The sequence below is a fragment of the Poecile atricapillus genome, chromosome 12 (genome assembly GCF_030490865.1).
Source record: "Poecile atricapillus isolate bPoeAtr1 chromosome 12, bPoeAtr1.hap1, whole genome shotgun sequence".
Classification (NCBI taxonomy): Eukaryota; Metazoa; Chordata; class Aves; order Passeriformes; family Paridae; genus Poecile; species Poecile atricapillus.
Window position 1 is genome coordinate 7,707,933 of NC_081260.1, and position 12,814 is coordinate 7,720,746.

General features: G+C 46.7%; 1 protein-coding gene across 2 annotated transcripts in view; it reads left to right on the forward strand.

Annotated features, from left to right (window-relative positions):
* The first annotated feature begins 7,519 nt into the window (after positions 1–7,519).
* Positions 7,520–12,814, forward strand: part of GPR50 (G protein-coupled receptor 50) — a 40,456-nt gene continuing 35,161 nt past the window's right edge. Inside the window, exons 1-2 of one of the 2 annotated variants that reach the window (XM_058848188.1) lie at positions 7,520–7,765; positions 8,120–8,206. In XM_058848188.1, coding sequence (XP_058704171.1) covers positions 7,591–7,765; positions 8,120–8,206 — 262 coding nt within the window. In that variant the 5' untranslated portion in view covers positions 7,520–7,590. The remainder of the gene's footprint in view (positions 7,766–8,119; positions 8,207–12,814) is intronic. The other variant, XM_058848189.1, reaches the window with a different exon arrangement.

Here is a 12,814-nt window from a genome sequence, read left to right on the forward strand (position 1 = left end):
CTTTGCAGGTGTGCTGGATTGTCCAGTGAAATCAGAGCTTTTAGTGGGAGTACAGCAAGAGAAGAGAATAATTTCTGTTTCCCTGAAGGATATGGAGTTTCCCATCTATGGGCTGCACATTGCTGATATGCTATCACCAAAGTGATAGCCTGAGGAAAGGGAATCTCTTCACTGGGGAAAAAACTGGTTGTGGAGTCAACTGGCTGCAGCCCCTCTGTTAACTCCCACCACACTGCCACTGTAGATGGCTGCATTTCTGCAGGGGCAGGTAGGTACCACACATCTCCCTTGGCTCCACAGCAGTGCTGTGCCAGCCACCATCACCATCACCTCTCTGCTTTTTATTACTCTTGACCTTTCTTTTCCCATCAGGTGTTCTTAAGAAAGCCTGCCACCAAGGCTGTAATCAGTTCTCATGTTCTTCTATTTGTGCTCTCACCCCTCAATTTGCACAGGGCTGTCAAACTCTCTGCTTGTAATTGACAGGGGAAATCACTCTACATCATGAGAGGAAACATCTCCACAGCTGCTGGATATGAGCAGGCTATTTCCCACAATGAGGATGAAGTAAAACAGGATCTCACTAACAGCCATGGATGTAGCTGAGCCCTCATTACTGCAGGTGCAGAGATGCTGCTTGGGACATAATTAAGAGCTCAATATTCAGAGTACAATGTGTCACACTGTCCTTCCTACACTGCTGCCTTATAGCAAGGTGCCTATTGCCAAGTGGTCCTGAAGTTTGCTCAAGTCACAGTCCAGGCTGCAGGAGGGGCTGCTCCATGAAAGGGAAAACTCCTTGTCTTATTTCTTAAGACAGTTGTTTCTCTCCTTGCAGAGGACAAGCATAGGAATTTCAGCCTTAGCATTGGAAAGCAACTGCCAATGGCAATGGCTTGTGCCATCCCCAGCTGGAAAAACAGCTTAGACATGGTGTGGGCAGAATGTTTGGAAGTGGGTGTGCATCTGAATGCAAATGGGGGCTGGGGAGGCAGGGAGTGTGAAGGGGAGAGTCTGCAGAGCATCTCAGCAGTTTCCAACTCACACTGTTCCCCCTGCACAGTTAGAGGATAAACTTCTCCACATACAGGTGGTGGTGAACTGGGTAATACCGTGATGTTTCCAAAAGTTTGGCCTGATTACTCCAGTTGATTTCTAACTGGGATGAACCCCAGGGGAGGAGGGGGAAGTAATGAAAGAGAAAGTGATGTGAGAGAGGCTGTGAGAACTGCACTTTGAAAACTGAGAGCAACTCAACCAGCATCCCTGTAGGTGCTGATGTGGGAAACTGAGAACAGCTTTTTGTGTGCGGAGCATGTTGGGACAAAAGGGATGGGTTGGAAAGGGAATGGTGAAAGGAGACGTGTAAGGAGCAAGAATGGGTTTGTTTTCAGTTTCTAATGGTAGGAAAGGGACTGGGTGAGGAATCTCAGTGAGAAGAAGTTTGAAATACTCCTTTCTTTCTCCCTCTTTTTCTCCTACCATCCCAAGAGGTTTCTGTGGAAGGGAAAAGCCTGCCGCAAACTCACTTGAGCACACACATTGGGGGATGGTGTGACGAGAATGAGTGGTCCTTTTTCTGCTTGAGTCAAAGGCAGATCTTGAACACGAATGGGGTGGGGGGTCTGGTCTGTCATGAGCAAGCTTTCCTCTCTTTTCATTGCTTTGATTTGAGGGAGTTTCTTATTTGTATACTAAAACAATTCTTTAGGTTTTGTTAGCTATTAAATATATAAATTAAATCCTTCCCTGACGATTTTTCCCCACAACAAACCCCACCAGCTGGACCATTTCCATATCTTTCCTTCAGCCATGACTGTCACCTGGGCAGAGTCCTGTGCTTCCTCTCAATTGTCATCTGAACATCTTCCCTGAGCAGCCTACACAGCAACCAGGCTGTTTTTGCTGGGACCAGGCCCTCTTATTTGGCATTTTTTAGGCAGGATTAGGTAAAGACACTGAAAAATGCTACATTGTGTCCTAGTATCTTGAGATCTGCAGCAAGACTGTTTTCAGCCATGGGATGCTGCCCGATGTAGCTGGTGGTGAGAGCTACCACAAAACCGAGCATGTGTCTCCAGGGATGCAGAGCTGGGTTCAAGGCACAGATGATGCTGCAAGGAAAAGCCTGAGTTTCTTCGCACATCTTTATTTGCCAGCAGAGACTGTACAAATCCCTTGCATAATTCAGCTGCTGCCATACAAATCATCCCACCACCATGCTTTTCAGAAAGCATGATTTGATCGCAACAAACTTTGACCTAAATATGCTGCAGGCCTGTATGACAAGGTTTTAAACTTTTGCCGTCACTTCCTTCTGAGAGGCAGAGTGAATCTAGGTCAGCCCCCCCCCTTGCTTGTTTGTAATGAGGCTAATTCTGATTTCATTCATGTTGCATCTTCAAGTTTGGGATGCGGGAAAAAATGGGATATTTGAAAAGGTGAGTCAACCTCAAAATCATTCTTAAATCTCATCTTGGAGCAAAGGAAGTGGCTTGATGTTGCATCCCAAGGCAACATTGATGGTGTCATTTATTATTCAGGGTGAAAAAGGAATACAGTTTTCCTTCTTTTCCTTTTTATTTAGATAGCAGCATTAAGCAGTTGAGCTGAATACCAGGCCCGTGTCCATGGCTTTCGCAGTGAATAACAGAAAGGCCTATTCTGAGCGAGCAGGCAGCGCACACTTTGTCAGGCTGCTGCTCTGGGCACAAAGAGGGAAAGTGGCAGAACACAAGGTTATTAGTTTATCTGGAGTTTCTAGGCAAGCACAACGCCAAAAATAGAGCCACTTGTTTGTTGATCTCCTCTACAATGGCAGTTCAGGACAAGATGCTGCATTCATCTATTTATTGCTGAAGCAGCCAGTGCTGTTTTTCCCAGGACTGGGATTCTCTTATGGCACGCACAGTACAACTGTGTTGCCTTTGCATCTATAGCTGCACAGTCCAAATGTACGAGAGAAAAGTCTGGGAGAGAGTAACAACTGCTGTATATGTTTGGCTAGAGAACTGCAGGTGGATAATGGTGATTCCTCTATAGATAATGGTTTGGAAATAACTCTGCCTCCTGGCCACATGCTGGATTTAAGGGCAGAATTGAGATAAGAGTGGGGCAGGGAAGGTGTTTGCCCTTATTTTTATGCTAATAGTCATTATGCATGGCAGGACTAAATTACTTATTTTAGCCATGTTTGTGGACTCAGTGAGTCTTAGATTGCGTCAAGGAATGAACCTTCACTGTCTGGGCTCTAAATCAGAATCCTAAACAAATAAAATGGACTGTGCTGGAAAGTCACATACTGAAGCTTTCCACTGGCTGAGCACTGCATCCTTGTGGCATTCAACACCTGTAGGCCACTGGTATCAATATGGAAGGCAGCAGAGACCTCTACACTCTCACCCAGTCTGTTCAGGGGTGAAGGAAACCTGCTCTGCCCATCACCAGGAGCAGCCATGCAGGAGCTAAAGAGTATGTGGCAAAGGATTTATCAGCCTCATTTCTGCTTATGTGTTTCTCCCGAAGGCCATTGCTTGAGTCAAAATGCCCATGCATTGAGAAATTACAACTTTCATTGCCTGCTGTTTTTGTTAGAAATAAATATGAGTATTTGGTTAGGCTGGTGTGATAGAAGAGGGGTTCAGCTTCATTCAGCATTTTTGTCCAGCATGTGTAGATCTGGGGAACAGAGCAGGTGTTTGGTGGGACATGGGCAGGGGAGACAACTGAGGGTTACTGTTTGGGGACCTCAGTGTCAGGAGTGACTATAAAATTGCCTTTGCAGCTCATTGGGGGTTATTTTCAGTGAGAAAACCACTAACCTGCCACTGTGCCACCTGCCACTAACCAGACACCGTGGTCCTGGTGTCTGCTTTTGCAAGGAGGGAGATACAGATGCCATCAACGATGGCTTGCCTGCACCCTGTCTGCAACTGAGACAGGCAGCATCGAAGCTGAGGCTCTGATTTTGTATCTCTCTTCTTTCTTTTCATGTCTCCTCCCTCCTTTGAAGTGGGACACCAAGACAACTTTGAATGAGCTTGTGTTGGAATCCTGAAATTTCCAACCTGGTATTCCTGATCCAGTGCTAACCTATCTGTTCCAGCAGGTGCCCAGGGAGCCACTAATTATTTTTGATAAGCATGAGGAGTTCCTCTGGTCTGGCTAAAGAGAATGGGTATGTCACTGTCACTAAACACGCTTAGTCAAAATAGCAAGAAAAATTTGCCTTAAATATGCCAAATTCAGTATAGTAGTATTTGTGGAGAACAGCTATTATCTTTGTATATTTGACAAAAGTTAATTGTCTCTGTGTATTAAAACTATTACTAATACTAATACTAATCAGTGTAGTAATCAGCCTGTCCCTGTATAGAAGGGAAAAAATTATTCATTTATAAGTGATTCATTAAGTAGCATTAAAGCTGTCGCTGAAGACAAAAAAATCTTTTTAAAGAGGACTCAAGATAGTGAGAAGGAAGATTAATGCCTTAGCTATTTTTCAATCATGTAAGCTTCCATTTATTACAGTATACTTGGATAAACTCTTACTAAGCTGTGTGCCCTGGTAGGTAGGGTTGGGAAAAGGGGCCAAAAGGGGTTTTGTGCCATTGGACACACTCAGTGGCATCACCCCTGCCAAGAGATGCTCCGCACAGGGCTGCTGTGATGGGCACAGCAGAAGAATGCCAGGCACTACTCCTCTCAGCCTCCCTGCTGGCAAAACTGTGACAATTTTGCACAAGGAGTATGCATTTATGGTGCTTAAATATTTTGCACTGATTACACTCTACTTGATCGTCCTGTTTGCGTGCTTGTACCTGCTCTCCCGGTGTAGTTCAGGTACTGAAGGGTTCTGGCTTCTCACCCTAATTCAGGTGCCTTCTCCTGCGAACACATTCATAATCGTTGCACAATTAAATTAGCCTAAATTCTTCTAACACACTGGGGATACTCTTATTTCAGCATGATTTATGTCAGCAGTTCTGGTAAAGTGTAATTAAAAATATCTCATTGATACCTCTACCTTCACTTTTTTCCCTTGCCACTGCTTCCTAGAGTGCTTGCCTTGTCTTAATTGAAGAAGTGAAGAGTCGATTTAGTAGGAAGGTGGGAGAAAACAGCCTGAAGATCATTCATCTAAATCACTCCAGTAATGAAAACAGTTGCTCACTACATCTATCATAATTTCTTCTAAGTTTCTTATGGAAGATTAGTTGCTGCAACAATGCAGATGCACACATGCCTGGTAGAGCTCTGCAGACATGCCAGTCTAGGGCAGTAACTCCAGGCTGCGGAAAAAGACTGCTTTTTGCAAGTATAAATTACACACAAAAAAAAGTGGTCAAATAAAAACACTTTTTATGTTTTTCCAGTTGCATTAATTTCATGAAATGTTATACCCCCTTTGTTGCGTGAGCAAGGCTTTTTTAAGTGTGAGGCCAAAATCTTTTTTGGGTAGCTTTGGTGCTATTGCCAAGACATTTGTATGTAAAGTTCAGGTCCTTTGAAGTCACATCGCAGTTCTCCACAGCTGAAACACACCTGAGAGCATCTTAATAAATGTTGCAAAACTGACAGAGAAGAACAGAGTCAAGGTGAAAGGTGCTGAAAGGATATGTCCATGAGAGTTGACCTTATTTCTTCCTGCAGGTATGTCCTGAACAGAGCAGCTGAAAGTCCATGAACAAAATTAATTGGTTTACACAGAGAAAATATTTTCAAAACTATGCAGAATTCAGTGCAGAGTGTCAAAAGGAAGCCAAAATAAGCTATATATCAAACTAAAATGCTGTCTTCAACAATTCAAGAATGCAGGATTTCGTTAATTTTCTTTAAAACCCTCTATTTTTTCCTCCTTTTTTTTTTTTTTTTTCCTTCAAAATTGAGTGCTCACCAGTCACGGGGAAAAGGTAAAAAGACATTTAAAGTGGGTTGGCTCAGCAAGGTTCTAAATGCAGATGCAGAGCTGGCTCTGACCCTAAGCCAGCAGGCCAGGGCAGACCCTGTTTGCTGCTAGTCTCTGCTGTGCCTTGCTGCTGACTGTACTCTGCTGCCAGGGAATGAGCCACCAAAGGCTTTGCTTTTTGCTTTGTTATTGACTCCAGGCAGTTGTAAAACCCCCATGATGGGTTGTGACAGAACCTTAGTGTTTGCTTGGACACTTTGACCTGCACACAGAGGAGTGGCTTTAGGCACAAGCCAGAGAAGATGGTGCTGGACAGCCTAAGCATGCCCCTGCCCTCTGTCCGGCCCATGGCTGATGCTGAGCACCTCTGCTATGAACACAGGCTGAGAGAGGTGGGGTTGTTCAGCCTGGAGAAGAGAAAGTTTCAGGGACACCTTATAGCACCAGTCCCTAAAGGGGCTACAAGAGAGCTGGAGAAGGGCATGGAGCAATAGAACAAGAGGGAATGGCTTTAAACTGACAGAGGGAGGGATTTAAATTAGATGTAAGGAAGAAATTTTTGACTGTTGCGGATGATGAGGCCCTGGCACAGGTTTCCCAGAGCAACTATGGATGCCCCATCACTTGAAATGTTCCAGGCCAGGTTGGATGGGGCCCTAAGCAACCTGATGTTCCTGAATTTGTCCCTGCCCATTGCACGGAGAATTGGAACTGAATCATCTTTAAGGTCCTTTCAACTCAAACCATTCCATGGTTCTATAGTATCCCTCTTTTCTCTTTTCTGATTTTGTTTTCTAAACAAAGCTGAGAGCTCATGTGGTTGTGTGTAACCACAATCTGACCGCAGTGATTTGGTGTCTTCTTACTCCTGCTGGTGTGGAATGAAGCACAGAAGGTGCCTGGAAGCCCCAGCCATGGGGCTAGGCTGCGGGAGCTGGGTATCCTGGCTACGGGAGCTGGTTATCCCGATTGAGGGAGCTGGGTATCCTGGCTACGGGAGCTGGTTATCCCGATTGAGGGAGCTGGGTATCCCGGCCGAGTGCTGTTTTCCTGCGGCTGAGAAGCCTCTGAGCGAGGGGGCTGCTGAGCTTACATTACTGCCGGGGCTTCTGCAGTGCGCACATTAAAACGGGTGAAAAGCATCAACAGAAAGCGAATGGTCTTATTCTCGAGTAATTGGTTGAAAAAGTCCCTGTGAGGATGGGCTTGCCTGAGTGGTGGCTGCCCGGGAGCGGAGCCGCGGAGCAGTGGGAAGCAAAGGCACCGGGAAAGGCTTCAGCGACTCGAGGTGCGAAAGTTCGCCTTGTAATCTCTTCTTGCCGGCACCTATGGCCGAGGGCGGGAGCCGGGCGATGTCCCGGCGGCAGCGGAGGCTGGAGGGGTCGGTCCCTCCCGAAGGAGGGGAGGGGCTGCAGGGCCAGCGGCTCCGAGCGGAGACCCCCGCCCGCCCCGCGCTGCCCGGCGCCGCCGCGCGGTGGCGCCATCGGCCCGGAGAGCGACTCAGTGCCCCGCCGCGCACCGGACACCCCCCGCGCGGCCCCCCCCGCTCCGCCCCGGGCAGGGCGGTGGCACTGCCGGGGAGGGGGCGGTGGTCTCGCCCCAGGACGGGACGGGGCCGGGGGTTGAGAGCTGCCTTCGGGGCGGGAGGAGGAGGGGCCCCAGCCGTGGCGGCAGAGGTGCATATGGACCGGCTGGGGAGCAACGGGAGCTGCCCAGCCTGCCGGCTGGAGGGGGGCCCGGCGGCGGGAGCCGCCACCGGCCTGGCGGCCGTGCTTATCTTCACCATCGTGGTGGACGTGCTGGGCAACGCTCTGGTCATCCTCTCTGTGCTGCGGAACAAGAAGCTCCGCAACGCCGGTGAGCGCGAGGCGGGCGCGGGCCAGGCGTGAGGGGCGGGCGGAGCGGAGCGACCCCGCACCGCGCCCCGGGCTCGCCGCCCCGGCCCCTCATAGCACCGCTGCTGGTGGGGCAGGAGCCCGCGGGGGGCGGCGAGAGCAGAACCGCAGTCCCACACCGGGGTGGTGAGGGCACCTCCGGTGGGGAGCCCCGGGTCCGATGTGCCCCGGCCAAGGACTCCGTGCTGCCGGTGAGCTGAAGTAGTGCCCGCCCTCTCTGGTGACCGGGCTGCCGCCGGGTTCCCGGCTCACTCTCTGCCAGTCCCGTCTCTCTGCTGCTGCTGTCCTCCGACTTTTCAAAACTTTTGTCCCCCAGAGGCAGCTGCAAACGGAGGAGCCAACTCAGGTAATACCCACGTCCCTTCAGCCGACCCGCGCTGGGAGGAGCGGGGCAGAGGCGCAGGTGAGGACGACTCCGAGCGCGTCAGGTCCTGAGCAAGAGTGTTCGGGTTTTTAAGACTAGTCCATTACAACACTGTAAACTTCCTTTTGTGTTCCAGCGTTTCAGTGCTTTAGTATTTTTATTATAAATCTGCTATGCTGAAAGCAGAGTGAAGAATTTACATGTTTTTTTAACGGGTAATTTGGAAGTCTGCTTTGTAGCCTTATGTATTGACCTCCATTATGAATTAATCTAGGAAAATTGTTAAACTGATATTATTCAGTATTTTTAAGAAGGCTGTATTATTTGAGTGTGTAAATTTCTTTCCTTCAAAGTCTTGTTATTTTAGCAAAGAATAGTCCTGGATATCAGTATTAATAGAGAACTTACACTGGATATAAGTTGCTCTGTAAGGAGTTTTAAGTAGTCTGTGTAGTACTGCTTAAATTGTACCATAGAGTATGCTTTTCAGAGAACTATATCACAGTCTGCTTTTATAGAGAGAGGCATAAAATGACCCTCAGTTTTATAGCTTGTAAAATGGCTTTAATGAAATATCTGTAGTGTTTATGATGTGCAAGTTTTTTGAGATGCTGCTGTCTCACTGTCTCTCTGAGTCTTCTGTAAATAAGCAGTAACTCAACAGGGTTTAGTAAAAGTATCTAATGGATAAGGCTGACAGGACAATTTCACTCCAGTGCTTCTAATATTTGATTGATTTATTAGTGATAGAAAGCACAGAAATGGCCATTGGCTTGGGCAGGCACTGGATGCAGTGACCTCAAATAGTGAGTTGCTTTTTAACTGGTACTTAAAACACTGCCCATAGCAGCCATAGTACTCAGACAAGCTGTACTGCGTTTATGAGAACCTGCAGTATAGTTGCAAAAGGTATTTGCTCTTCTCTTCAGCTTTGCTTTAAAATTTGGGTGCTGCAAGCTTGTAATCAGTGGTTCTGGGGAAGAAAAAGAAGCATCCTGCCCTTCTCCCCAGGATAACTAGCTGTTTATGTTATCTGGCTGCAAGTAGATTAGAACCTATTAACTGCTTTTATTACCTTTCAAATCATTGATTACTCAAATGCATTTCATGTTTTAAGACTGCCTCCACTGTGAGTTGAGTTAAAGCTCCCATGAAAGTGAAAAAGAACAGCTTTTTGTTGAAGTGATCACAGAGATATTTTCCAGATCTTAGTCCTTGTCAGTATCCTGTTGTCTGCTCTCCGTACAAGCTGTCGCCGTGTACAAATAAAGTCAACGCAAGTGCAAACGGTGCTAACCTTCCTGATTTGAGGGAACATGGGTCTTGTTGCACACAGAACTTGAGTGTGACTAGTGGGGAATTCAGCATGACAGACTTTGAAGCAGTGGTAAGGTGGTAAGTCCCAAGACCCATCCTGTTTTGTTCACCTAGCATTGTTCCTCCTTCTGTCACAACCTAAACTGGGAATGCCTGTGATAAATCACGAAGGGGTTCAGCAGCAAGAGGGTGAGGTGGTCAGGCCACTTGTGGTGGTCTGATTCAGTAAAATGTCGAACCTGCATTGAGGTGTTGCCATCTTGTGTTGCTAAAAAGATCATATGTGCTTAGGGTATTTAGACAATATTGCATCTCTCTGTTTTGGGAAGTCAGCCTCCCTGGACTCAGCACAAAATGTCAGGGATCTAGCTCAATTCATACTTCTCCTGACATGTGAGCAGCCACATGAATGAGAGGGGCTCATCTGGAACCCAGCAGCAAGATTGAAGTCCTTTGGACAAAGTTTATCTGCTCATGTGCAAATATATCCTAAGCCAGTTCAATAAATGAAAAGGGCACCTGTGATGGTTGTGTCAGATCTTGCCAAATCGTGGAAGGACCAAGTCCTCCGTTTCTGGAGCAAGCTCACACAAGGTCATCCAGCTGGAGCTAAAACTGTATTGTCAGGACAAGCTGGATTCAGGCTGAGATGTGTAACTGGCACTGCTTCAGTAGCTGTGGTGGGTGATCACTCTTGTGAGGATGGGACTTTTGGTCCATTCCTCTGGACATTTCTGAAGAACTTGTCACTTCAGCACAGCTACAACAGCACATAGCTACAAGAGCATGACTGTTGGGCAGCATCTCACATCAGCATTTGCCTGGAACTGAGCAATGGGGAGGTGAGTGGTGCCTGTGAGCAGAGGAAGATGGGATTCACTGAAAGCCCCAGGGGTCCTTTGTGGTAGACAGTTCACATCCACAGCTTACTGTTCAGTCAGTCATGCTGGACAACTTCTAGTGTTAGGCTTTCCTGCATCCAGCTACCTGGACACTTGGAAATATTTGTTTGGTCAGAGACGTTCAAAAAAAGCTCCAGGCTTTGGTCTATATGTCCACAGTGCAGGGCAATGACATGATTGAGGGTTAAGGGTGTGAGGAATAACCCTGCTCCTCTCACTGGAAGGATGTCTATATGTTTTTATGGGAGGGTTGAAATTTTTTGGCAGCTGAAAACTTTGACAAACCTGACCATCCTGCTTTTGTGCTGGGCACTGAGAGAGTTGGGAAGAGCTTGCTCTTTCAAGAGAAATCACACTACTTATCTTTCCATCTCTGAAGGTATAATGTAAGTGGATGTGTCCAGTGCCGTTACTGGAAGGCACTCAGAGTGCTGAGCACAGATTAGGAACCAAGTAAGAAACAATGATAGTGAGCCGTGTGTAATGTGGCGTGTGCGAGATCAGGACCAGCCTGCTGGCATGGCTGAGTTTACAGCTTTACATTCTGGTTCTGGCCAGCTTTACAAGTGTGAAAATCAACTCTAAAACCAGCCAATATTTTTCAATGAGTTAGCCTGCTCCCTAGGCAGAGGCTCTGGCAATACCCTTCTCTAGTTCTTCTGAACTCACTGCAAACTCAGGCTCACAGCCATGCATTCCCTGGAAACCCGTGTCTCCCAGAAGTACTGCCTGGAGCTTTGTGTGCAGAGAAAAATTTCTGCTGCCTCACTGGCCTTTTCACTCTTGGGAACCTCATCTCTGGGGATCCAAAACCTCTCTAGGGGCAGGCAGTGCAGGTACAACTCCAACGAGGTCATCAGGCTCAACTGACTTTTAATCCTCTTGGATATACAGTATACAGGACTGTTTGCGTAGTGGGAGGGATTTTGTTCTTGAGCTGTCACCCCAGCCTAAGTCGGGTGTCACACAGAAGTCTGTATGTATTACGTCAACACTGTTACCTTTGTCAGCCAAATGCAAACTCTAAGAAGAAATACTAGATCTGTTTGACAAGCCCTCCAGCCAGAAAACTGTTGACTAACAGGAGTTGTGTTTCCATCACTGAGCACAAGCCACTCTCTGGCCTGTTGGGTGCATGGGCAGGGTGACCAGCCTGCACTTCCTGGGTCAGCTGTTTGCCCTCTAGAAATATTGGCACTGTGCTAAGTTTTTGTTTGCTTGAGCAGGGTTTTTTGTTTATTATTCCAAGACCTCTGGAACTTCCTGGCTGGCCTGGGATACACTTCTGATTTGTTTTTTTTCAAAGTCAATGTTAGGAATTTGGGTGAGCTCCTTCATAGGCTCTGAGTCCAGGTTTTCTCATTACAGATGTGAAGGATGTTTAGCAGATGATGTTGGGGATCTTCCCAACTTGATTCTCAGAGAATTTTGGTATAGCTGAGATTTAAGTCATCCTTATTTGCAAAGATAAAAAGAAATGGTTATACTTTCTGCATCCTTTACATCATGATACTTTTCACTGTACTTTTTTAGCATCATGCCTAATGTATTGACAGATTGTGCTTTTTTCCTGATAGACCTATTGCTTCTAGGTTTTTAAAATATCTTTTAGCTTTCTTTATAAAATGTGTTGAATTCTATAGAATTTGCTCTAATATTATAGTGTATTTCTGATTTTTTTTTACTTTTTTTTTTTTTTTAAATTTGGCTCTTAAAAAATTCCTACTTTAAACCAAGTAATTTTTTTTTAAATATCCTGTTGCTTTTCTTGGTGGGAAAGAGAGCTCTACTAAGGCATCTTTAAACATCCTCCAATAAGCGTTGTCACACTTACATTTAGGGGTTTTCTCTCAGTTATTTTTGTGTCTGGTTCTTTCTAGTTTCGTGAAACTGACCTTTAGGAGATGTTTTGTACGGTGTTCTGTTTCCTTACCTCAAATGTAGTTGGGAACTGTGATTGGTTTTCTTCCAGCTACTGCAAGATTTCCTTGTCTTAGAAAGCTATCTATTATATGTAGGTGTTGAGATTTTTTTAAGTTTTTTTTTTTTTAGCACCACAAACCTTCCAGCAGCTGCCATAAGCCTGAAATTGCATCTCCTCTTGCTGTACATTGGGGGTAGATGCTTCAGGAGCTGCTCATCTGTTCCACTGATTCACTTGTCTACAGCAAACTCCTATCAGTGCTGCTGATGTACCCAGCCCATGGCCCCCTGAAATGAGCGGGGCCCTGCCACAGGTGTCTGGGCTTTCTGGGGGGGCTCTGCTGAGGGCAACAGGCTGTTTGCTGGTTAAACAGTAAGAAGGTTGTTGGCACTCCTGGGTCTTCCCCACCTGCTGGGTCCTCTGATGTGGAAGGGTGGCACCCAGTACCCCCTTGCCCTTCAGCAGGGATGGGCACCTGTGACATCAGAGGGGAGAGCTGCTGAC